The following is a 24,820-nucleotide window of genomic DNA, read 5'->3' as shown; positions in this document are numbered from 1 at the left end:
CTTTCTTAGGACCTCTTGACACTGTTCCCCGGGCCATGGCCACTACACTTATTGGCTCAGAACAAACCTCTTTCAATATTTTATAGTTTGGCTTTTTAGCCAACAGGACCCTCTGCCTGGGCTCCATGAAGCCCTCTCCCTGCTGCCTGGTCAGGCCACTGCTGTGTCTTTCACTTTCAGCCATGTCCTCCTCCAGTCTCAGTCTCAGGCCCAAGTCTGTTCTTCCTGCCGTGACTGGGAAGACAGTCAGACCCTCTAAAGGAGGCTTATTTTAGAGTTGAGTTAATCACACCACTGGGTATGGACGTTACTGTGTGGCTCTCTTCCTTCCGAGCTCCGGGGACAGTTCTCAAGGCTGCCTATGTGCTGCTTCAGTTACAGAATTTGCAATATTTGAATCTGGTACGATCTTTAGACTTCACCGACTCAACTGAAAAAAAGAAAAAAAACAATCAAAACCAAAACCCACAAAAAAAGTGACCAAGTCCTGCCAGGGCCACCTGCATTTTAACGAACATATCTGTTTCTGCCACTGAATAACACACAGGAACTGAAGGGTTCCCTACATGATTGAATTACTTGTTTGTTTTCCTAAAAGTAGTGTCTAAAAACCCCACTGAACAGTTTTTCTGTCCATCTCTTCCAGTCTCTGATCCCAGTTCTGAGTCAGGTCAACAGGGACATAAGAAAACATGAGATCAAACAGGAGGAATCTGTTAGAATCAAAGGGCCCCAGCTCTCTAAGAGGAGAATGCATTTTAAAGATAACCATTTACAATGACATACAAAAGCCCTACTTAGACTTGAAAAAACAAGTTTCTTTACAAATCTGGCGATGAGAAAAATACAGCAGGATTGGGTGTAAGGCATAAAAACAAAGGTGCAGGAAGAAAGAGTAGCAATTTGTTACAGATCTTGCCCACTGAAACATGTAATTAGAGGTTAGCACAACAGGAAGTCCTGCCAAATCTCACTGGGTCGGGAGGACCTCCTACTTCAGTGATTTAAATACCATTTTAAGGGAAGGGTGTTGTGAATGCCCCCCTCCCACGCCAACTCTGACCCGTAGAGCAGGCGAGTAACTTCCTGACTGGTTAACAACGTGCGACCAGATGAAAGCACTAAACAATAAAATGCAGAACACTACCAGCAGTTTCTGGTGAAAGATTTCTCAAAGGCTGTGCATCTGTGATCAAAGAACCCACCAATGAAATGCTTTGTAGAGTTAAAAAAAAAAAATTGCTTTGTAGGTTGTTTTGCGGTATTATAGAGAAGTCTCCAGAGTATTTGGATTTCTAAGTTGTGGGTTCACTTTGAGCACCCACTATATGGCCAGCTATCCGAACCAGAAAGTTAATGATGAAAGTTTAAAGGGAATGGGTGGCTACGAGTGTGGAATAGGAATGAGGGATCCTCAGAGAACAGGAATTCTAGGCACTAATGTGGAATAACTGGGGATGGAGTGTGTAGACGCCAGGAAACAGCTAGGGTAGGAGGCCTGGAAGGTCAATGAAGTTCTTGGGGCTCAACACACTGGTATTTTGGGAGCTGGGATATGGGAGGGCTTCCCTATCCCCAAGTGTGAGGTGAGGGCTGCGGGAGAATGGTTTCATTTTGATTTGAGACAGCCCAACTCGTCAGGATCTAACGGGGATTACCTGGGGGAGACATGGGAGCAGCTGGCTTAGTCTCCTGCCCCTGGAAAGGCCAGGGTTGGTCCAAGCCGGGTGCCTCTGTGGGGCAGGGGCTGGCTCTGCAGTAAAGAAAGAAAAACGGAGGAGGGGCCCCGGGACCCGCCTTCTGGGGCGGTCGCAAGGGGTCCCGGAAGGCCGCGGTCCCGGGGGTCGGGGGTCCCCACGCGGGGACGCGCCTCACCTCGCACATCCCCGGCCAGGGCCCGCCAGGTGGGCGCGTAGCCGATGCAGTGGCCACACCACGACGAGTAGAACTGCACGAGCCACGCGGCCGAGCTGTTGGCTGTGGCCCCGCGCACGCTGCCGCTGTCCAGCACCCACACGGCGTCCTCGCCCGCGCGGTACAGCCGCGCCGCACCGCCCGCGCCCGGCCCCGCCGCCGCCGCCGCCAGCAGCACTAGCAACTGCGGCAGCCGTGCGGCCCGCGGCGGGGGCGAGCGCCGGGCTCTCAGCGCAGGTCCTGCTCCGACTCCCGGGTTGCGCGCCACAGCCGCCCCGGCCGCCGCCATGTTGGAAGTGTCGGCGGCGCGCTGAACTTTCACCCTGGCAACCACCGTCACGTGCGCCGATGCGCCCGGCCCCGCCCCCGCACGTCTGACCCCGCCCTCTCTCCCCTCTCCGCCCTATGGCCCCGCCCCCGCCCATGCGTGGCAGCCCCGCCCCCAAGAGTCTGCCGTCTCCCTGCCCCGCCGCGCGTTCCCCAAACCCCTTACCCTGAGCCGGCCCAGGTGGCCACATTTAGCAAATGGAAGTGCACGACGCCAGGTTCAACGTGAATTTCAGACAGTGAGTCGGGTTTTCAGCCTAGGTCTGTGCCATGCCTGAAATACAAATTTAACAAGACATTCTTAGACGTAAAAAACTATTCCGGGGTTCTTTTACTTGTCAACCCCACCTGGGGCTTCAGAGGGTCTACAGGCCAGCCTCGACTTTGTAATATAAGATTTGAACGCTTAGAAGATGCAGCAAAACATCCACTCAAAGTCAGATGTGTTGCGTGCTACCTTTTAGGGTGTTCCAGTCTAACGCAGCTTCATGGTTTGGAAATGAAATCATATGACTTTTTTGCTTCATTGAACAGGATACTTGATTTTTTTTGTTCCTATTCCTAATTTTTACACATGTCAAGATTTTCTCTGAACTGTGTGACCAAAACAAAAAAAGGGAGTGGGAGAGCCTGGGCAACATAGTGAGAGCCCATCTCTTAAAAAAAAGAAAAAAGCCGGGCATGGTGGTGCACACCTGTAGTCCCAGCTACTTGAGGGGCTAAGGTGGAGGATGGCTTGAGCCTGGGAGCTTGAGGCTGCAGTGAGCTGTGACTCCGCCACTGCACTCCAGCCTGGATGACAGAGCGAGATGTTGTCTCAAAATAAATAGTTAACTGTATTGTGGGGTTCTGTGTAAGATTTTGTTTAAAAGGTTTTGCTGCTAACAACGGTTAACCCCAGATCAGAGGATTCTTCCCAGAGGGCCCCTGGCCAAGGCGCCTGCTCCCTTTTCCTCACGTCCTGCGTCTCCCCGTTCATGTTTCCTTCCATCACCCACGTTTCCTGGCTTCTGCTCTGTGCCAAGCCCTGGAGACAAAGCGAGAACAAAACCGAGCCCCCAGTGTCCCTGGCCTGCATTCGGGCAGACCCAAAACAAACCAACGTGTAAAGCAGCCAACGCGTGCTATGAAAAGCAATGAAGCTGGACAGGGAGACAGGTGTCAGCAGGGCTGCCGTACACAGGAGGGTGGGGAGGTCTTTGAGAAGGTGACCTGAGTGGAGAAGGAGGTGAGGGAGGAGGCACATGGCCCAGGCAGAGGAGCCACACATTCAAAGGCCCTGGGGCAGAAGGGTGCTGAGCACGCTGGAGGAACAGCGAGGAGCCAGGCCTGGCGGGAGCGGAGCAAGCTAGGGGAAGCGTGGGAGGGAAGAAAAGCTGAGAGCCCGAGCGAGACCCAGGGGGACTCACAAGCTGGGCCACAGACTGGGCTTTGACGCTGAATGTGGGGCAGCCATGGGAGGATCGGTGCAAGGATGCAGCTCTGCCCTTCTAGTTGCACAGTAGAAGGGGCAGGAGGGGAAGCGGGGGACCTGGGAGGGGCCGCCGCCTCCTTCCACAGGCTGGAAGGGACTCCAGGGAGGGGTGAGAGGCAGTGCTGGTGGAGGGGTCGGCCGAGTCTGGGTGGAGGCAGAGGGTGTCACATTGGCAGAGTTTGGGCCAAAGCAACTGGAGGAATGGGGTTGCTTATGGCTGAGACTAAATCGTGCAGTGGCGAGATGGGAGAGCTATGCAGGCGAGGATGCCACGAGTTTGCTTTGGACCTGTTACAGCCTTTTCAACCTCTAAGGGAGGTGTCAGGTCAGGGTTTAGAAGTGGGAGTTGAGTCTGGAGCTCAGAGCTTGAGGCTGCTTGAGGTCCCCCGGGGAGGCTATGGGACAGAGGGGAGGGCCACACGCCAAGCCCCAGGCCTCCAGAAGAAGCAGCGGCGAGGTGGCAGGGGAACAAGGAGTGGAGAAAAGGAGCCTGATCCGGCTGAGACAGAGGACGTCATGTGCCCAACTGGAGGGGCACATTCAGAACATCAGGGCAACACTTCACCCCAAACCTGCTCGGTGAAACGGAGCCACCCCTGGGACCAAGCTCAGCCCAGCACTTAGAGGCCACACCCCAAAACAACCAGCGTTTCTCCCATCCAAGGCAGGGCAGGGGAGGGGAAGGGGTTGGGATTGAATCTCGGAGCCTAGGTAAGAGCTGTCTGTGCTGAGCCAGGTCCTGCCCAAAGCCTGCGTGAAATCTGCCCCCCCACCTGCAGGAGAGGCATCACACGTCGCTGTGGCAAAGGCCAGGTGACTGCAGGCGTGGTTAGCGTGCGTGCCGTGGAGCGAGGAAACACAGCCAGTGCCCATTTTCAGGTGCCCTGACAAAGACAGCTCTGGCTTCGAAGAGATCAAAATGCGGGGAGATCACATGTCAGACCTGATGAGATAAGGCGCTGTGCAGGCTGAGGCAGCAGCATCTTGGACCTAATCTGCTGTGTTGGATCCTGATGAGCCTGATTCCGGGAAGGCCTCCAAGATTTCCAGTTGATCTGTTGTTCCCTGTGTAGAGCAGGTACTTGCCGTAAATCCTACCCTTAGGGCACAAAGCCTTGATGCTATCTGCCTCAGGTTTCTGCACATCCCTTCTAAACCAGCCTCCCCTATGGCAGATAAGCCCTGGGCCTGGGGGTGATGGCGGGATCGCATCTGTCTGTGCCTCCAGAGACACGGATGTGGCTTCCATTTGTAAGTCCCTACTAAATGTTTCTTCCTGAGAAACTGGACTTGTCAGCCTCTTTCTTCTGCCTCTCAGCCTCATCCATCTTTGGGGCAAGTTTGCATAGGCCTGCCCATCGTGGAACAGGTATTGATATTCCTGTTTTACAGAGGGAGAAACTGAGGCTCAGAGGGCTTACTGTGTGAGGTGAAGGGCACATGGCATGTATGTGACAGAGAGGAGGGTCTCAGGCCCATGTGCCTCCCAGAACCCAGGAGGGCCCACTCCGATGCTTGTGTTGGAGATAAAGGCAGAACCCCAGCTCTGAGCCGCCTCCCTTTCCACATGGGGAGAGCAGAGATGGGACCCGATGGATTTCAATGGCCCCGGCTCCAGGACTGGCCCTGCCGTCCACGTCTCCCCCTTTAGCAGGAGTTTGGCATGGAGGGCTCAGCTGCTTACAGCCACCACCCATTTTGGGAAAACTTCTGAGGAAAAATTCTGCACACCTGCGCCAGCCCCTGAGCACTGGCAACGTGCCAGGGACAGTGCCCAGGGGAACAATTCTCCATGTCCTCACTAGGACACCAGGAGGAGGTGGGTGGCCACCCTCCAGGGACTGTGGACACAGAGGCACGTCTGGGGGCAGGGGCTCCGTGCCAGACCCCTAGGGAGAGGTGGAGCAGGGCCCAGGCAGCCTCAGAGCCCGAGCTGGCTCCCAGCACCAGTGCGGGTGCTGCTGCTGTATCGGCTACGGCCTGATGGACATGGTGAGTGGTGGGCAGGGGAAGGGCGGCCGGGAGCCCCTGGGCAGGGCCAGGGCCGGGGGGTGTGTGCGATCCCATCCTCCGCTCCCAGCTCTGATGCTGCCATGCGGTGGGTGGATGGGACAAGGCACCATGGGATGGCTGTGGGACCTGCCAGCACTCTTCCAGGACCCCAAAGCTGCCTGGGGAGCTGGGAAAAGGACGGCTTGTGAGCCTGGCTTTGCTGGGCATGAACGGGCCAGGCTCAACCCTGGGGACAGAGAAAATGACCCACAGGGACCCTGCTTCGCCTGGGCAGTAAGTGAGCTCTCCCAGCCCCCTGGGTGCCGGGAGGCTGTGCTTCCCAGGAGTGTGTGTGGCCGCCACCTTTCATAAAGGGCCCCCGGCCTTCATGTGTGTTTTATGAGGGTGGCCGTGATGGCCACGCAGGGCAGGGAATCAAAGGGACTCGTAAAGTTTGTCTGATGATTTGGGACTCGGAGCACTGTACACGTTCATGGGCATTTTATGCAGGAGGGAACCGTTAAGCAGGGAAGCTGAAAGAGACAGATCACGGGAAAATTAAATGTAGGGTTTAACTGAGAAATAATCATTTTCTATGAAAGATAATGACTCCTCTGGAGGCTAGTATCAAGATTTATTGGCCCAAGCAGTGATGACAGATCAGAGTCCCGGCAAGTACAGCAGGAGACCTTGAAGGGGAGGGACTTTGGATTACCATCTCTCCCGGTCAATAGATCTGAATGCCAAAGCCCTCTGCTCTGTATACGTCGTGTTGGGAGATTAAATGTGTTTACACCTCTGGTGGAGCAGCCTTTTCTCCGGCAGTCAGAGTAACCTGATGGCTCCGGCCCCCTCCAGGGCTGCTGTCCTTGGAAGCCCTGGCCCGGGTTTTCCTTCATTCCTCACGACCAGCCCCCTTCAAGGGCACCCTTGCCACCTGCCAGCGACGTGAGGCAACTGCTGGGCTCCCAGGGAAAGTCACTCTGGTTCCAGCTGTGACTGCAGCCGCCACCACATCGCACCGCACGTCAGCACCAACCATGTGGCGGCGAGCCGGGAAGCCATCAGATTCGCTGCAAATCTGTGGGGCTTCAGTGGGGGAGATTTATTGTCCTGCCAGATGCATGTGTGTGAAATACATAATTCCTCTCACACGGCCTCATAAATCCAAAAGGGTCAGCAATAAATGGAAAAAAATAAAAAATCACAGACTAATTTGTTCAGAAGACTAGAAGGGGATCAATGAGAAAGCTGTAGCTCAGCTCAAAGTTTGTTCTGAAATTGAGAGCAGGGAGCAGGAACACATTCCCCACTGGATCCAAACCTCTGCATTCTCAGGTGGGCTGGGCAGGAGCCGGTGCAAAATCCGATGCATGGCCCGAGCTGGGCTTCCCACGCACACGGTGAACGGGGGCCCTGACACAGGCCGGCCATTGTGAATGGCACCTGGGGCTGAGCAGCCGCCCCAGGGCTGGAGAAGGCAGGCTGGATCCAGCTGCTGCCCCGCAAGGGGTGTCTGGAGAGGGGCTCTTGCCTCACGGCAGGGGGCCCAAAGGGGTTCTAAGGGGCCTGGGGTCCCTCACCAGAGCTATGGGGTAGAGGGCCCTGGCAGCTCCGTGTGTCCTGTAACCTGGCATCTTAGGGCTTTGCCAGGCCAGCTTTGTGATGCCTTCCACCAGACTGCATGCATAAAGTCTGGACTGTGCTCCTCTCTTAAAGTGGAGGAGGCCTGAGGCCCTGGACAGGAGAAGCCACATCCTGGAAGGATCAGTGCTGGGACACAGATGTCCCTAAGGCCAACACGCTGCTCATCAACTCCCCATTCAAGGAGAGACCCTCAAATTCAAAAGGGTCCCAGAGAAATTACAGGAGTCCCAGCGAATCCTCTGGAAACAAAGAAAAGTCCATGGCACCAGGAGAAATCGGATGCCCTGGCCTTCCAGGCACAGCGAGTCCTGAGCACGTTCCAGAAGAGACCTTGGGCCACTGACCCCCAGAGGACAAGCCCCCAGCTGTGCGGGCTGCGGGGAAATGACCTTGGGCCCTTGGGCTGCGGCTTCCTCTGGTCTGTGCAGCTCAGGTGTGAGACTCCCATGCCCAGTCCCCCCAGCTGCACGTCACCTGCCGGCGGTTTGGGTCGGGGGGGAACCTCCAAAGTCAAAGCAGGCAGATGCCCCCGAATGTCTTCTAAGCAGGGCTCAGGGGTGTGAGTCAGCACCAGCTGGGCCCACCCCAGCTCTTCTTTCCCCCAAATGTTCTTTCTTCCTCTCTTGGCCTTCCCTGATTCCCGTGACCCCCTTCCTGGCATAGGCGCTGCTCCGCCCCTGTCCTAGTTCCTGCTCTCGATGACTCTGACTGTTCTTGCCTCTGGGCTGCAACGCCTTTTCTTGGATGCCTCTTTGTGGCTTTGATGCAAAGGAGTGGGTGTGCAGTCCGGGCCCAGCTTCAGGTGACCGTCCTGCACAGCCGGCCGCCCACCCGGTCCACCCTGGGAAGGTCCAGGCGACCATCCCGCAGAGCCAGCTGCCCACCCGGTCCACCCTGGGAAGGTCCAGGCCTCTAGGTTCTTACTCCCACGTGTGCATGTGTGTGCCACACACAGCTCACAATGACATGGTGGACGCCTGTGCATCTCTGTAGTTCCAGAAAACACTCCCTAGGGGCTGCACCTGGGGGCCAGTGTGGACAGAGCTGCTAAGGAGTCGCGCAGGACCCTCCTGGTGAGCCGCGTGGAGACCAAGTCCACTGCCTGGTCTCTCTCCACACCTGGGAGATGGGTACAGCGGCCTGAGTCTGTCTCCAGGAGCGGCTTTCTGCCCAGTGAACCCTCAGGCCTGGATGGCTCCTCTGGCTGGCGGCTCAGGCCTCCCTCCACGTCCTCACCAGCATGCTCAAGGGACCCAGATCTTCCACTGGTGGCCAAGGGCACTTGGCCTGGGGGAGAGGCTGCTGGGGCTGCCGGCCAGGGACATGGAGGTGTGGCTGCCTGTGGGGGTGTGGCTGCCTTCCGGCTCTTACCCAGCATTTCTTTGGGGTCTCAGCCCCTGGTGGGGGTCTTGGCCAAGCAGGCTTGGCTGCCCAGGGACCCCGCCGCAGATGAAGCAGTGTCTAGGAGCTCATCCAGACCCACTAAGAGCTGCCCCGCCCCTCCCTAGCTCTCTGCACGCCCAGAGCTCTGCGCTCCTTCCCAGGGCTCTCCCCAACTGCCCAAGACCTCCTCAAAGGCCACATCAGCCCAGAACCCTGTGCCCAAAACAGGAGCCCGGTGCTCTGATGGACTGCCGATCATCACGTCCGCGTCACCAGCTGCCAACAGCCCTGACAGACCTTCCCTGGCCACAGAGGCCACTCTGGATGGAGCTGGGGGCTGCACTGATGGCCCTGGGAGCCCTCCAGGGGCACTGCCTGACCCCTCACACGACGGGTGCCCTGGCCAGCTGACAGGTTCAGGCCACTGGCTGCCTCCGGCCTCATCCCCTGCTGCAGAATTGCATCTACCCAACTGGTCCTCAACGCTTCCACCTGGTCCAGCCACCCCTGGGCAGAGCCCCGACTCCTGGGTTCCCGCGGACCCCTGGGGCCCAGGAAACAGTCCCTCCAGCAGACTCTCCTCAGACATGGAGGACAAATCCTGGGTGGTGATGGCGGTGTCCTCCCCGAGGGGCCCCGAGGGCGGGGAAGGGAAGGCATCCGAGCATGGGTTGGTGTCTTCGCCAACACTCTGTGCTTGGGGAGTGGGAGGAGGTGGGGGTAGGGGGGCCTCCCTGTGGATGGAGGACGGGAGGTCGGCACTGCCGTAGGACAGCAACTCGTCCACAGGAGACAGGATCTCAGTCAAGACGTCACCGGCAAGTGGGGGACAGGCTTCCTCCAGGACAGTGGGGGCCCCATTCCCACCAGGCCCAGGCACCTGGCTTTCAGCTACTGGGGGTGCCAGCCTGCCCGGGTCCCCGGAAGGAGCCTGCAGGGTCAGCAGGGTCTTGGGCTCTGGCATGAGGTGCAGGAGTTTGCTCTTGGTGGACGGACTCGGGTCAGCATCCCGGGTTCCCTCCTGGTAGCCAGAAGTCTCTCCTCCTTTGCCAAAATCCGCCCCTTCACTCCAAGAGGTCCCAGAAGGAAAGACCAGCAGTGAGTCCGAGTCACGGGCAGAAGACATTTGGGGCAGGAACACCACACCGGCGGGCTCAGGGGATGCCTGGAGGGCTTCTCCTGTGTCTGACACCCCCATCAGGCTCTCGCTGGTCCCAGAAGCTTCCTGCCCCTCCCTGGGCCTTTGGGAGGGAAGAGCCACCTGGGGCTCCACGCTGCTTTCAAGGCCCAATGAGCCACCTGCAGGCAGGGAGCTCCGTGAGGCTGGCTCGGCCCCGGTACGGGGTTCTGGCAGGTCCTCCTCGCTGTCCTCGTCCCAAACTTTGCTGGAGGCCTCTGACAGCTCTGACCCTGACCTTGGAGAGCGGATGTCTGGGAAAGGCAGTAGCCAGCCTGCCTTCGGGCTTTGCTCCGGCGCTGAACGTTCTGCTACGGCCGTGTCCAAGGAGGAGCCATGCAGGGGGCCGGCCCCATGGCCCTGGGGCCTCTGCGAGGTCACGCGTCCTCCACCCTCAGGAGCACCACCTGGCCGAGGCTCACCCTGGTTTGGCCCCCAGGACAAAGGCAGGCCAGCTTCCTCTGAGGAGTGTCGGGCAGAGAGCTCTCCAGGCCAGCTGAAACCTTCGTCTGGGGAGTCTTCAGCTTCCAAGCCAGGAAGAGAGGTGGAGCTCCCAGAAAGCTGGATCAGGGTAGCCGCTGCTTTCTGGAACTCCCAGAGAGAGGGACAGGACGGGCCGCTCACAGAGCCTGTTGGGGAGGTGTGGGATGACACCGTGGCTTCTTCCGAAGGCCCCCAGCAGGTTCCGGAAGGAGACTCAGAGCCTGGACTGCAGGAGGAGGTGGCAGGGAGAAGGGGACTGCCCGGGTGCAGGATCGGGGGCGCCGCCTCCTCAGGGGCCACAGGAGCTGCTGAGAGAGGGGACAATCAACAGTTGTCACCCTCTGCACCCTGGACCCCATGCATATCCCACAACCCCCAAAGCCAGGAGGTCAGACCAGAGAAACACCCTGAACAGAATCAGGAAAAGCGTTGAGGGTGACAGCGTGTTCGACCCTTGTGATTCCAACCCAGGGGTTCACCACGCCCACCCCCACCCACACGCAATGAGTCACGTCCAGGGACCTTGCCCAGCCTCGGGCACCCGGCCTCAGCACCGCAGCTGTGGTTCGAGGACTGACTGGTTGGCTCTGCCTTGTTTTATTTTCATTAGGGATGTGGGTGGATCCAGACAGAGGATCCCTGACGGTCATTCATCTCCTCCAGCAACCCTGTGATGGGGAGGTGTGTGGGCAGAGCCCCCCAGCTAGGCAGGGGGGAAGACAGGGGCTGCATATTGTGGGGAGAAGCTGGCTCTGACGTAGAAATGGCCTTGCGGGACCCTTAGTGGGGACTCGATGGCTGAGGGAGGGGCTGGGGGCTAGGGCATTACCTGGGGAGGCAGCAGCCTGGGCAGCTTCCAGCCAGGTGGAGGAGACGCCGGGGACCTCCTGCTGACAGGCCTCCGTCCTGCAAGCACATTCGTGGAGAACCCTGTGGGGATCCTGGTCCTCCTGGCCTCCTCCCAGGGCCCCACTGTCAGGGACCCCAGCAGGCCCAGTCCATAGCTCACACTCGAAAAACTTCCCAGCCACTCCTCTGCCACCACCTTAGTGACCTTGAGGGCAAGGGCTCCCCAAGGGCTTGTCTTTGGGGGCATCCAGTCTCAGTCCCACTGGATCAGGTGGCAGAGAGGGGGGTGGGGCTGCAACTCCGAGGGGGTTTGAGGCCCCTCTGCTGACCTTGGGCTGATTCATGGGTGACATCTTTATTTCCAAAAGTGGGTCAGACCCAGGAGGGCTCAGGGTGGGTGCAGAGCTGTGCCCCAGCAGCACAGCTGTGCCAGGAGAGAGTGAGGGTCCCCACAGCAGGGGGACAGGGAGTGCTGGCTGAACCTGCTCCATGCCTCAGGCTCCACCCCTGCTGCGGGGAGCTCAGCCCCCCCCCACCCCTGCTGCAGGGAGCTCAGCCCCCCCCCGCCATCCCTGCTGCGGGGAGCTCAGCCCTCCCCACCCCTACTCCGGGGAGCTCAGCCCCCCCTACCTCTGCTGCAGGGAGCTCAGCCCCCCCCCCACCCCTGCTGCAGGGAGCTCAGCCCCCCCCCCACCCCTGCTGCAGGGAGCTCAGCCCTCCCCACCCCTGCTCCGGGGAGCTCAGCCCCCCTACCTCTGCTGCAGGGAGCTCAGCGCCCCCCACCTCTGCTCCCCCGATCGCCAGCTCTCGGTTTCCTGGGACTCCTCCACGGGGCTCTCAGCAAAATCCAGCCCCAATTCCGAGTCCTCTTCGCTCACGCTGCCCTCAGCCACCTGCTGGAGACACGTTGTAGAAATGACACTGCTGGGGTGTGGCCTCTGTCTCTGTCCACCTCCCATAGCTGGATGGAGCCCCTGTGCTTCCAGCGACCACGGTTAAGGAACAAAGACCCCCCAAAAGAGGGCCGTGGAGACCCCCACTCGCCAGATTCTCCTCCTCCCTTTGGGCCCTGCCACCAAGGAAAAAAAGTCTGTTTTTCTGCCCAGGTGTTGAGTCTTAGGGTGAGACCCAGAGAACTGGCAAACCTCGGAACTGAAGGCATCTGCCGGGAGGGGCCCCGGGGCACTCATGGGATGGACCAGGAGACCCCTCAGGGCCACACAGCAAGGCCGGGCCCCACTCAGCCCACAGGAAGTGCATGGCCACACCCAACTCACACTGGCTTCCTGTGTGCCACAAGGACCTTCTCTGCCCCAGGAGTGTCGGCTGCGTTCCCCAAAGCTCCCCACGTGGCTGTCTGTCGGATCCCGGGGCTTCCCCGCTAAGGAAGGGCCGGGCTTGGTCTGAGGGTCTCCTGGAGGGCAAAGGGACTGTCAGCGCTGGTGGGGACAGATGCAGGGAGCAGGAGTGGCTCCCAGGAATTCCGAAGCCACATAAAACATCTTAAAATTCAAAGTGGTGCACACCTTTCTGCAGTGCTTGCTTAGTATGAGGCGGAAACGCACGTAGTAGTTTGCTCCTAAAACAATCCTGTTATTGGACAGTTAGTGATCAAAGTCCCAGCCAAAAGTTTAGAGAAAATTTGTTTAGAATTCAGAGGCCGGCCGGGCGCGGTGGCTCACGCCTATAATCCAGCACTTTGGGAGGCCAAGGCAGGCGGATCACAAAGTCAGGAGTTCGAGACCAGCCTGGACAATGTAGTGAAACCCCGTCTCTACTGAAAATACAAAAATTAGGTGGGCATGGTGGTGGGTGCCTATAATCCCAGCTACTCAGGAGGCTGAAGCAAAAGAATTGCTTGAACCCAGGAGGCGGAGGTCGCAGCGAGCCAAGATCACGCTACTGCACTCCAGCCTGGGACAGCGTGAGACTTTGTCTCAAAATAATAATAATTAATAATAATAATAATAATTTTGAGGTCTCTTTCCCTCCCTTGGGGGAAACCCTTTGCCAGAGCTTGTTTCCCCTCGGTGCCATACAGACAGACACTGGTGCGAGGCAGGGGTGGCGCAGAGGTCCGGTGGGGGGCAGGCCTTGGACACAGCCAGGTCACCAGTGCACTGCCGGGGCATCGCAAAGGGGGATGAAGGGGCGGGGGGGCCAACGCAGAGCCCTCCCCAGGAGCACCAGGCACTCCCTGCATTGCACCTCCATCTCCCTAGACTTTCGTTCTGTGGGGTCAGGGGATTCTGAGGGCCAAGGCCACCTGGCTAAGGGAACCGGAGCTGTTTGGCTAAAGCCCAAGGAGGGGGAAGCTCCATCAATGGGAACACCTGCCCTCTTGTCCAGGGCCCTGGGCGACCCCAGTGACCACAGTGGGGCGTCACCCAGGGAGCCCCTGCAAGCGCAGTCTTTTGATCAGAGAGCGGCCGGCACCGCAGTCAGGCAAACTCAGGGTGAACCCTAGACCACGTGAGAACACAAGTCAGGCCTCAGGCTCCTCCTCTGCAGCGTGGGCATAACGAGCGAATCCACCTCCAGAGGCAACGAGGACCCACGGTGGGTGCAGGCGCCTGGCTGGCCCCCCGAACGGTGACAGCTGGTACATGTGGCCATGCGGCGAGGGAGGCTTCAGGCTGAGCAAGCTTCACGGTGGCCGCAGAAGCCTGAACAGCGCAGGCCCGGGGGTGACGCGGGACACAGAGGGAAAGCGCTCTGTATTCACTCCACCTCCCAGTGCCACTGGCCTCTCCAGGGAGCCCCACCAGCCACACTCTCCTGGGCGGCCCCACAAGTGCTTCTAAGCTCTTCGCATCTCAACCCGTCTGTCCTGAGGTTTGCTGTCCCTGGCCCCAACTGCAGGGACTCCCCAGTCTGGCAGACCCTTGGATGGAATAGTCTCCCTGCTTCCGAGGATGGACACTGGGTGGGGGCCTTCTGAATTCTGACCAGCTCCCAGGGCCAGTGTACCCCTCGCTCTGTATTTTGGGAATGCTGGCTGCCTGTGCACGGGGTGGCCCGCCTGCTGGCAAGCCCACTGTGTGCTCTGCTGTGCTGAGACGCAGAAACGGGGAGGCCGGGGTGGCCCGGTCACAGGCAGGGCACAGCAGGCCAGAACACAGGCCTGCCTGACCCTGGGCCTAATGCCATCCCACACTGCCCAGGGCCCACTGGATGAGCGTCCGTCTGACCCTGGGCGGTCGCCGCGGCTGCTCGTTACCTTGGCTGACGTGGCTGCCACTCTCCACCAGCGGGCCCTGGGGCTCGTGTGTGTCCTCGCCCCACGCTGGCCTCGGAGGCTGCTGGTGACCATCTGCATCAGAGGTTGTCTGGGGCGGCACCACATCCTGCTGCTCAGTGGGAGGGCTGCACGGCCATGCAGAGTGGAGGTGACTGCCCGCCCGGCTGCCCCTTCCCAGGTGTCCAGCCCTGGCCACAACCTCCACCAGCACCCTCTCCCTGGGAACAACCTCATGTCACATCCGGGGGTGGCCGTGGTCGGTGGCCAAGCAGAAGATGGGATTATGACCTCATCCAGGCAAGGTGGGTGGAAGAGGCCTGTGTCTCCCCAGCGTGTGGCCCCTTGAGACTTCTGCCTGGAGATGGACTGTCCCTCCCAGGTGCACATGCTGGGCCCCCGAGAAGCACGGTGCCACTCCAGGCCTGCACTGGCCTCCAGGCACCCCCAGTCTGACTCTGCCTGGGTCACACTGCTGGGGTGGCAAGGAAACTCCTGCTGTCTCAGGTACCTGCCCGGCGACACATCGTCTGCCTCCCTTTCTCCCCCAGGCACCTGCCACATCTGGGCACAGCTCGTTGCTCCCACCCGAGGGTGGCCCTGAGCATTTCTCCCCGGATTCACAGATGGTCAGGGGCGAGCAGGAGGTTCAGAGGAGGGTGGCCCTAAGGGCCTGGAAACCCTGTATCCCAAGGTAGGCGCGGCTGAGGGGCTGCAGCCCGCACTCTCGCTGGGGCAGGACTGGGAGGGCACCTTGACACCAGTGTGTGCCCCACGCAGGCTCTGGAGGGAGACGGGGCAGTGCCCCCAGGGCCTGGCACTCAGCCTGCAAAGCAGACCAAGGCACTGTGCTCTCAGAGCCACCCCAGAAACAGAACAGGCTGAATAAAAATGGGAACAGGAACCCCCATGTCCTAAAGGATTCATTCCCCTCCCCTACACCCTCCTTGGCACATGGCGTCTCAGGCCAGGACCCCGCAGTAGCTCCATGTGCTCTGTCCAGCTTCTCCCTCGCTCCCCTGGGGTGCTCATAGACACACCCCGACCCCAAGGCGCCCAGCTCCCAGCTGAGCTTCTCTCGCACGGACCAATGAAGGAGGGAAGTACACCTGCTCCCGTGCGGCAGGACCCCCAGCAGAACACCACAGGCGAGCTTCTCGTGGGTGGGGTCCCAGGGAGCCGAAGTTTTCTCTGTGAATACCTCACTTTTCTCTATTTTCTAGCTGTGGACAGGGCTACACATCGCTGGTGTGACAAGCTGAGCATAGGGTGTACCCCTCCACCAGGATGGTGGGCTGACCCCCACACCGGGGTCCGGGTCTGCAACCATACGTCTACCGGCCCCTCCCCTCCAGCCCTATAAGCAAACCCTAGGGGACCAACGGGCAGTATTTGGCCTGGAAGCCTCTTCAGAGACTCCTGGGATTGGCAACGGGTAGCAATGTGAATGACAGATCAGTCTGTGCCCAGATTTATTTGAAAGCTTCGGGAGAAGCCACGGAGCCAGGGGCCAAGCCTGAGTGGTCGCACCTCCCCTCACTGCAGAGGCCCCTCTGGGCTGGGAAAGGGCCTCAGGACGCTCCCCCAGGCAGACAGGGGCCTCCAAAGGCTGCTCTCCTGGGTCTGCGCTGCCCCCTGCTTGCTGCTTCAAGGGGTTCTGTGATAGAGTCTTGGGGGCTGCTGGTCCTGGGGGCCTGAGCTCAAAGGAGAGAAGGCCTCCTCGGCCCTCCAGGGCCATTTTGAGCCCGGAAAGAAGAGCTGTTCCCAGCATCAGGAAGCCTGGAGGCTCTTGATGGGAAAAACAGCTGCTCCTCCCACGGCCAGGCTCTCGGGCAGGTGACCCTGGTCATCACACCCCCTCCCCTGCTCCGTGGGGACAGTCCAGGCAGAGCCCTGGTGCCCTTTAATGAGGCGCTTTTGTTGCAAACCAAAGCCAACGGCCACATGGCCAGGCCTCAGAGAAGGTTGAGCTGCCACCAGCCGGCAGAACAGCCCCCAGCCACCCTGGGAGGGGGTGCCCAGGGCTACACGTGCCATCCCTGGCCCCTGAGCCAGGCCCGTCCACTGGCTACGCCCCACTGCGTCCTGCAGCAGCAGCTGTCGGGGGGAGAGCACCCCATCCCTATTTCCCAGGTGAGGAAACAGACTGAGAGGGGACCCTCCCCGTGGCCACGCTCCGGCCGCCGCAGAGCCGGGAAGGTGCAGCCAGCTACTGGGGCTCCTCCCATGGGTCCCGGGCAGCTCCGGCTTCTGCCCAGACCCACTGGGCCAGCAGGCCCCACTCAGTGCCCTCAGTGCCCACCCCCTTCCATCCTCCCAGGCACAGGTGGGGATGGGGCTGAGTGAGCGCCGGCCGCCTGGGGCAGGAAAGGGACATCAGGGTCCGGAACCCAACCCCCGACCCCCTAAGACCAACCAACTCACCTCGTGGCCTTCGAGCTTGCAGGGCTGCTCTGGGGACGATGGCTGGTGGGGCTGCTGGGCCTGCGTGGGGTCAGGGGACACAGGAAGGCCTCTGGCTGCTGGCTTGTCTCTGAGCCTCCCTCCCAGGTGGCCTTGACTTTGGGGCTGGAACCCTGTGAGAAACGGTGCAGGAGAGCCTGGCGTGGCCGCCTCTGCCCATTTCCTCCTCAGAAAAGCCGGTGCCGGGCTTCACGTGGCTATGGCTATGGCAGGGCTGGTGCAGTACTGGGGCTGCTTGCTCCCCACTGGGTGCCAGGCTGAGACAGGACGTCTCATTTGAGCAGCGGTCCTGCACCCCCACTGAGAGGTATGGATGGGAGGCCCAGAATGAGGAGTTTTTGCCCAAGGCTGGCCAGAGACCCCCACGCCCAGCTCTGGAATCAGGTTGCTGGTGTCCCCTCTCCTGCGGCCCAGCCTGGAGCAGGTGCTTCAGAGAGCTCAGATCACTCAATCCTCATCCCCACCCTTCAGGTGAGCCCGCTGCCCTCCCTGCCTTACGGAGGAGACGCGCAGGTGGGGAAGGCACACAGCTTGCCTGGGGACAGTCCCCCACCCCTCGTCCACACAGCTTCCTCACTCCGTCTGCCGGTGACATGGGGGACAGGAGCCTCCCTCCAAGGATGCAGCTGCTGCTTGGGGTCTCCGAGGGGCTGGCCTCCCCGAGAAGCTCCCAGCCACGCTCTCCTTCCTGCCTGGGTCCTATGAGACCCCCAGTCCTGCTTATCCTCCCCACCCCATCTACTGCTGCCCCCACCTGAAGTCTGGCTGTGCTCTAGGGCCTGGCCAGGACCACCCCATCCAGGAAGCCTCCTCAGCCCCCCAGCAGTGGCCCCTCCCTCCCTCCATCTGCCCCCCCCCCACCCCCCCAGCAAGTCTGCCTGGGGCCACAGGCTTTTTTTTTTTTTTTTTTTTTTTTTTTTTTTTTTTTTTTTGAGGCGGAGTCTCGCTGTCGCCCAGGCTGGAGTGCAGTGGTGTGATCTCGGCTCACTGCAGGCTCCGCCCCTCGGGGGGTTCATGCTGGGATTACAGGTGTGAATCATCGCGCCCAGCCCACAGGCATTTTTACAAGGGACTTGCACGATCACAGGAAGCTGCCAGGGGACAGCATTTCTGCGGCTGAGTCCCAGCCCAGGCGAGAGCACCCACCTGCTGCAGCTTGGCCCGGGCCTGCAGCTCGTGCACTGGGACGACGTCCATGGGCCCGGGGATGAGGAGGGTGTCCACAGGCCCCAGGATGGGGAGGGTGTCTGCAGGCCCCGGCATGGAGACGACATGCCTCTGATGCTGCAGAAGCAGCTTCCTGTCTCGGTGCCTGAACAGCTGCGTGTGTCCCAGGTACTGGATTTCCCTCTGAGCAGGTGAGAGAACCAGATGTCAGCATAACCCCGGAGCCAGCGGGGAAAAGGTCAACAAAAGGGAAGGGGAGGCCGGGCGCGGTGGCTCACGCTTGCAATCCCAGCACTTTGGGAGGCCGAGGAGGGCGGATCACGAGGTCGGGAGATCGAGACCACGGTGAAACCCCGTCTCTACTAAAAATACAAAAAAATTAGCCGGGCGTGGTGGCGGATGCCTGTAGTCCCAGCTACTCGGAGAGGCTGAGGCAGGAGAATGGCATGAACCCGGGAGGCGGAGCTTGCAGTGAGCCGAGATTGCGCCACTGCACTCCAGCCTGGGCGACAGAGCGAGACTCCGTCTCAAAAAAAAAAAAAAAGGGGAAGGAGCTTCTGGGGGGACGCCCTGGCCCTCACACTGGGAGGCCTCCCTTTCCCTCCAATTGGCCTTTGCCCGCCCCTCCTGCTGGGCGGGATACCCCCATGGCCTTGGGCTTCCCTAGGCTTGGTGGAGGAGGCAGCTGTGGGCGGCAGGAGGGAGGCAGGTACTCATTCCCCGGGGCCCAGGCGGGGCTGGCACAGGCTGGCTGGGCCTCGCCCTCCCTCTCTCCAGGCTCCAGACACTGCCCCCACCCGGTCACTCCTTTACGACTGTTCTCTCTGTTCCCCACAGCGTCCCTGGTGGACGCACCCTCGGAACCACCTTGCACGGAGTCCAGGCCCGGGCCGTTGCACACTCGCCCTGGGAGACACAGCTTCACTGGTGAGATGGGAAACCGAGGCTCTGCTGAGTGGGGGTCTGGTCCATGGCCCCACTCGGGGGTCCCAGACCTCACCTCCACCACGGCGTCTCTGTCTACGACACATAGCCTGGCTATGGCTGTGAGTCCCTGGCCCCAGCCAGCTCCAGCTCCTCCCGCCTGGGCTCCCTGGGCAGGGCCTGTTCTGCCAGGCTCCGTCGTTGCCGTGTGACAAGCAGACCCCTTCTAAGCCCCTTTTGTTTCCCTGGCTCGCGTTGTTCTCTGTGGTGCCTGCCTTTTCCTGTTTCTCCATATCCAAGAGGACCTGTGCATGCGTCTGCGGCCTGGGTCTCCGCCCCCAGCTCCCTTGCCTGGAATGCCCCACGCCTGACACCCCAAGTCCCAGTATGTACAGGGCATCCAGGGCAGGGATGGGGATCCCAGGGCTTTCCAGTCAACATAAGGTCCTGCACTGACCCCATCTCCCAGCAGAGGCTCCTGGGCGAAGTAGTCCCCCACCAAAGCTCAGCATTTTTTTTGAAACAAGGTCTCACTCTATTGCCCAGGCTGGAGTGCAGTGGTGCAATCTCAGCTCACTGCAGCTTGACCTCCTGAGCTCAAGCAATCCTCCCACCTCAGTCCACCAAATAGCTGGGACTACAGGCATTGGCCACCTATAGTGGCAGATTTATTTTTTGTAGAGACGGGGTCTTGCTGTGTTGCCCAGGCCTGTCTCACATTCCTGGGCTCAAGCTATCCTCCCACCTTGGCCTCCTAAAGTGCTGGAATTACAGGTGTGAACCGCCTTGCCCAGCCAGGTTCCTTTATCTGTATCAAGAGTGTTAGCGCCAGCCCCTGCCCCACAGCATGGGGGCACTGAAGTGAGGATGTGGGCACAGCAGCCGCGACCTGTGAGGGGGCCCTTGAGCCTGTGACCTGGGCGGGGGCCGGCAAGGGTCCTCGTCCTGGCTCTCAGGGTTGCTCCTCAGCCTCGCTCTCTGCCGCAGGCAAAGCCCTGACTCTGGCAGCTTTTCCCCCCTCCACATGTGCCCCCAGCACCGACTCTCCCTGGGGGTCTGCTTCCTCCAGGCCCTGGTGACAATGATGGCAGGAAGGCAGGAGCAGCCACGGATGGAGACCCTTCCCTGCCAGGTGCAGCCGGGGATTCACCTGCGCCACCCTCCCAGCCCCCATGCATGCGCACATCAGGCTTCTCCTCGTTTTTCAGATGAGGGAACTGGGCTCGGAGCAGCTGGGAAAGTCCTCTGAGGTCGTACATGGCACACGTCCACCCGGGTAAGTGCTGGCTGCACTAAACTCTCCCAACCCTCTGCTTCACAGAGACCACAATTATTCTCCGGTTCCAAGGAGGAAACTGAGGCTCCAAGAGACAGAGCCACTTGCTCAAGGTGACATCCAGCAAAAGGCTGAGCCTGGCCTGGAGCCGGGCCACAGGGCCACCCTCCACTCTGGCCATGAGGCCCCCGGAAGGCTGCAGACACTCCTTGTGTACAGGGCCATGCTCCACCCTGGCCGTGATGCCCCCTTGGGCTGTGGACACTCCTTCTATACTGCGGGGTCCTGTATGGCCCTGGAGGGTGTCAAGGGCTTGGGAATTCTTTAGCTCTGGTGCTGGGGAATGTTCAGATTCCAGGCAAGAAAATGACAAGACCGCCTCTGTGAGCCGCCCACCCCGACCCACCAGGCCTGTGCTGGCCCCACCTGCTCCTTCTCGAATCTGCTGAGGGCTTGCTGCTGCTTCTCCACCAGCACGGCCAGCACAGCTCTGTCCCTCTTGCTGTCCAGGCACCTGGGGGGAGGTGGCAACATCACTGCCAATGTTGACAGCCCGTGCAAGTGGATATAGAAAGTCACAGATGCAGCCAGCCCTGGTCGGCCACATCAACCTGGAATGCCCTCCCAAGGTGCAGGCACCAGGGAGGACACAGCCATGCGTGGACAGGCTTGGCAGCCTTGGGGTGGTCAGATGGCCCCAACCCGGGCTGTCACTCTTCCACCCCTCATAGCCACTTTTGGACTTTTGGCCTAAGGAGACAAAGGCTGGCCAAGAGCCGCCCCTGCCACCCTGAAAACCCAGCCCAGGCCAGTGGGTCCTCTGGAGAGGGGGGGTCACCCACATCCACCCCCCCACCCATCATGGAATAAACACCCTCAGCCTGGCCCACTCAGACACTGGATAAGGATGTTAACTGGAATCACCTTTCTGGAGACCAATGTGGCAGTATCAAGCGGCTTCCAAATGCATTCTCACTGACCCAGTCATTCCACTTCTAAGGTTTTACCTTAAGGAAATATCTATCTTCATTAATAATTGCAAAATGTTGGAGACAACCTAGAGGCCCGGAGATCCGGGACAGGCAAAGGGAGTTACAGCCCTGTCTCTACGCCGGTGCGCCCTGTGTGTTACAGCGGTTATGTAGCTACACAGAAAGGTTTTCCTGACATTTAAATTGAAAACGCAAGTTACAAAACAGCACGTGCCGCCCATTTGCAACGTTGAAATAGCCATGTGTGTTTCTCCCCAAAACAGTATCCGCACTGGGCATGGTGGCTCACGCCTGTAATCCCGACACTTTGAGAGGCCAAGGCGGGCGGATCACCTGAGGGAGTTCGAGACCAGCCTGACCAACATGGAGAAACCCCGTCTCTACTAAAAATACAAAATTAGCCAGGCATAGTGGCACACGCCTGTAGTCCCAGCTACTCGGGAGGCTGAGGCAGCAGAATCGCTTGAACCTGGGAGGCGGAGGTTGCAGTGAGCCTAGATCGCCCCACGCGCCACTACACTCCAGCCTGGGCAACAAGAGCGAAACTCGGTCTCAAAAAAAACAAAACAAAACAAAAAAACAAAGTATGCACAAAGATGATCTCAGAGGTCACCTTTGGAACGATGGGGGTATTTTTTTATTTGTGTATTGAGTACTTTACTGCCTTATCTAAGTTTTAGCAAACACCTATTACTATTTGGACCAGTACCTTTTGTTTCTCAAAAAGCTGTCGGGGCCACGGGCGGGACCCGGACGGGGCGGGGCTACTGCAGGGCGGGGCTGCTGCAGGGCGGGGCCGGCGCCAGGCGCATGCGCTCACCCTCGCCGATGCTCCAGCCAGGCCAGCTCCGCGAGCGTTTTCTCCTGGAGCGCCATCTCTCGCAGGCGCAGCAGCGCGGCCTCGTGCTGTGCTCGCAGCTCCTCCTCCCGCAGGCTCCGCTCCAGCATCTGCAGCTTGAAGCGGCCCAAGGCCCCTAAAGCTCTGGGTTCGGTGCTTCCGGGCATCGCGGGGCTCCACTAGGGTGGGCCGCGTCACCGCCTAGCTTCTAGACAGCTCCCGGCACAGGCCACCGCCTCCAAGAAGCCCTCTCGGACTGCCCGCCCTGCCCATCCCCCTATACCGCCCCCGCTTCCCCGACTGTGAGCTGGCGGGCAGGCAGGATCTTCATCATCTCGGCCTCACAACCAGCCCTGATCCAGGAAGCCCAGGCCACCTGCCCTAAAATACACAACCTGGGCGGGGGTTAACCCTGCCCAAAGCACCATGTTGAAATGCCTGCCCCCCTCTGTCACCCAGGGCGGGAGGAACGGGCTTGGGTAGCTGTCAGCTGGAAGACGGGTGACGCGATGGCCGGAAGAACCTCCCAACCCAGGACCTGCCTTGGCCCTTCTTAGGGGAGGGACAGTTGGGTCCGGGGCCCACTACCAGGGCCGTGCTGGGCCCCGAAATTGTGCCTCTCCAGGGGAGCTCTCCACGTACCTGGTGGGTGGTGTCGTCCAGAGGGAAGAGCTTGGCCAGGGACAGCTGGGAGAGGGCTCCGTCAGGGCCCCCCACCTCTGAGGAAGGAAGCGCCATGGTTGGGTCATGTAGGGGGTCTGAGTGCCCCGTGTCAGGGGCCATTTCTACCGGAGGGCCTCATAAAAGTAGGAGGTCTAGGGCAGTTTAGTGCCTCCACCCCATCCCGGACACACAGGGCTTCACGCAGAATCCACAAGACCACGTGGGAAGGGACAGGCAGTCTCCTGATGTGAATGAAGTTCTGGTGTGTGACCCTACTGATCGTGGGAAAGACCAGACCAAAAGTAGAGGGAGCTCAGGGAGACAGCCCAGCTGCTCCGCTTCTACAGGAGGGGAGACTGAGGCCCAGAGAGGGAGAAGGGCTGTTCTGGGTCTAGCACCAAGGAGCTGGCAGGTGACAGCAGAGCCCAGATCCCCAACTGAAGTAGCTGACCTGCTGCCGACCTCTGCTAGCCACGCTTCTGTTCCTGAGTGATGGAAAAAGGAGCCTGTGCTTCAGGCGATCCTTAAGGACTTTCCCTCCCCACAAAGAGCAAAAGGGACTGGATTTTGGCTTTACCATCCCATCTGCAACAACTAAAAAAATCACATAAATACGCACACACATATGTGTGTTTATATAGAGATATGGGTGTGTATACATATATATATATATATTTTTTTTTTTTTCACACACACACATATGAAATAACAGCTTTCCAGGCACTGGACTTGAGGCAACATAGCACAGTGATCCCTGAGAGACAGAAAACAAAGGAGGTGAGACCTGGGACGCTCACCGCTCACTGCCTGAGAGAGTTGCCAGGCTACAGTCAGGGAGGGGAAGCTGGCTGAGCTGGAGGACTCCCTGGGTAGAGAATACAGCAGAGAGTCTGGGGGGGCCAAGGCGGCTGGAGTTTGTGGGGGCAGAGTGTCAGAGAGGAGAGAGTCGCACAGAGAGAGGACCTCTGAGATCTATGAAGTGTCCCCCTGGAGTATTCAGTAGAGAACTGATGGATGAATGTGTGTCAAGAAGCTACAGATGCTGGGACAGAAGCATCGCAGGGGACTGGAAGCCTGGGAATGACGCCTGTTTCCAGTAGTCAGAGTCCTGGAGGACCTCAGGACTCCCAGGTCACTGGGCAGGCAGTGTACACAGAACGTTCTTGCCTTGACTGTGGGAAATGATTAGCCCCAGGCTGGGCACTGATCCAGATTGACCTGACACACCATTACGCAAAGTCTAAAAGGACCAAATTACTTCCAAATAACTGCAGTCCCGAAGAAAGCTTAAGAATGTTTATAGGGGCTGGTGCGGTGGCTCACACCTGTAATCTCAGCACTTTGGGAGGCCAAGGTGGGTGGATCACGAAGTCAGGAGATGGAGACCATCCTGGCCAACATGGGGAAACCCCGTCTCTACTAAAATACAAAAAAATTAGCTGGGTGTGGTGGCGGGCGCCTGTAGTCCCAGCTATTTGGGAGGCTGAGGCAGGGGAATTGCTTGAACCTGGGTAGTGGAGGTTGCAGTGAGCTGAGATTGCGCCACTGCACTCCAGCCTGGCGACAGAGTGAGACTCTGTCTCAAAAGGAAAAAAAAAAAAAAGGAATGTTTACAAGAATACAAAAATATCTAGCACTCAGCAAGGTAAAATTCACAGTGCCCAGAAGATATGCAAAGAAACCAGAAAACACAACCCATAATGAGGAGGATAATTTATTAACACTATCCCAGGCTTGACGTGGGTGTGAGGATTGGCAGAGGACATTAAAAGTTTCATAACTGTATCCCATATGTTTAAGATGTTAAGTAGAGCCACAGAGGATATAAAACGAAAAGATCCAAATGGAATGTGTAAAGTGATGAAAATTAAAACACTTGAGATGAAAAACACACTGGATGGTATGAAGGGCAGACTAGACACTGCAGAAGGAGAGATGAATGAACTGGAAGACATAGCAATAGAAACTATCCAAAAGGAAACACAGAGGAAAAAAGAATAAAAGAATACAAAG

General features: G+C 59.1%; 2 protein-coding genes and 1 pseudogene across 4 annotated transcripts in view; 1 reads left to right on the top strand and 2 right to left on the bottom strand.

Moving 5' to 3' along the window:
• QSOX2 (quiescin sulfhydryl oxidase 2) overlaps positions 1 to 2,217 on the bottom strand; it is a 38,944-nt gene extending 36,727 nt beyond the window's left edge. Inside the window, exons 1-2 of one of the 3 annotated variants that reach the window (XM_063636753.1) lie at positions 1,876 to 2,001; positions 1,659 to 1,753 (exon numbers count right to left, since the gene is read on the bottom strand). In XM_063636753.1, the coding sequence (XP_063492823.1) occupies positions 1,659 to 1,671 (13 nt within the window). In that variant the 5' untranslated portion in view covers positions 1,672 to 1,753; positions 1,876 to 2,001. Of the gene's footprint in view, positions 1 to 67; positions 417 to 1,658; positions 1,754 to 1,875 lie in introns of those variants that run through there. The other 2 variants (XM_055270389.2, XM_063636754.1) reach the window with 2 other exon arrangements.
• Positions 2,218 to 5,836: 3,619 nt separating this feature from the next.
• Positions 5,837 to 7,501, top strand: LOC129478263 (uncharacterized; annotated as a pseudogene).
• The window catches only part of CCDC187 (coiled-coil domain containing 187), a 51,959-nt gene continuing 33,463 nt past the window's right edge, over positions 6,325 to 24,820 (bottom strand). Inside the window, exons 15-26 of the mRNA XM_055269890.2 lie at positions 22,787 to 22,863; positions 22,127 to 22,254; positions 20,741 to 20,828; positions 18,094 to 18,297; positions 16,909 to 17,060; positions 14,402 to 14,612; positions 13,805 to 13,912; positions 13,286 to 13,366; positions 12,524 to 12,676; positions 12,030 to 12,142; positions 11,227 to 11,303; positions 6,325 to 10,705 (exon numbers count right to left, since the gene is read on the bottom strand). Coding sequence (XP_055125865.1) covers positions 8,859 to 10,705; positions 11,227 to 11,303; positions 12,030 to 12,142; positions 12,524 to 12,676; positions 13,286 to 13,366; positions 13,805 to 13,912; positions 14,402 to 14,612; positions 16,909 to 17,060; positions 18,094 to 18,297; positions 20,741 to 20,828; positions 22,127 to 22,254; positions 22,787 to 22,863 — 3,239 coding nt within the window. The 3' untranslated portion in view covers positions 6,325 to 8,858. The remainder of the gene's footprint in view (positions 10,706 to 11,226; positions 11,304 to 12,029; positions 12,143 to 12,523; positions 12,677 to 13,285; positions 13,367 to 13,804; positions 13,913 to 14,401; positions 14,613 to 16,908; positions 17,061 to 18,093; positions 18,298 to 20,740; positions 20,829 to 22,126; positions 22,255 to 22,786; positions 22,864 to 24,820) is intronic.

The sequence above is a fragment of the Symphalangus syndactylus genome, chromosome 3 (genome assembly GCF_028878055.3).
Source record: "Symphalangus syndactylus isolate Jambi chromosome 3, NHGRI_mSymSyn1-v2.1_pri, whole genome shotgun sequence".
NCBI classification, from domain to species: domain Eukaryota; kingdom Metazoa; phylum Chordata; class Mammalia; order Primates; family Hylobatidae; genus Symphalangus; species Symphalangus syndactylus.
Note: the sequence above shows the minus strand (reverse complement) of the source record. Positions and strands in the feature narration are given on the sequence as shown.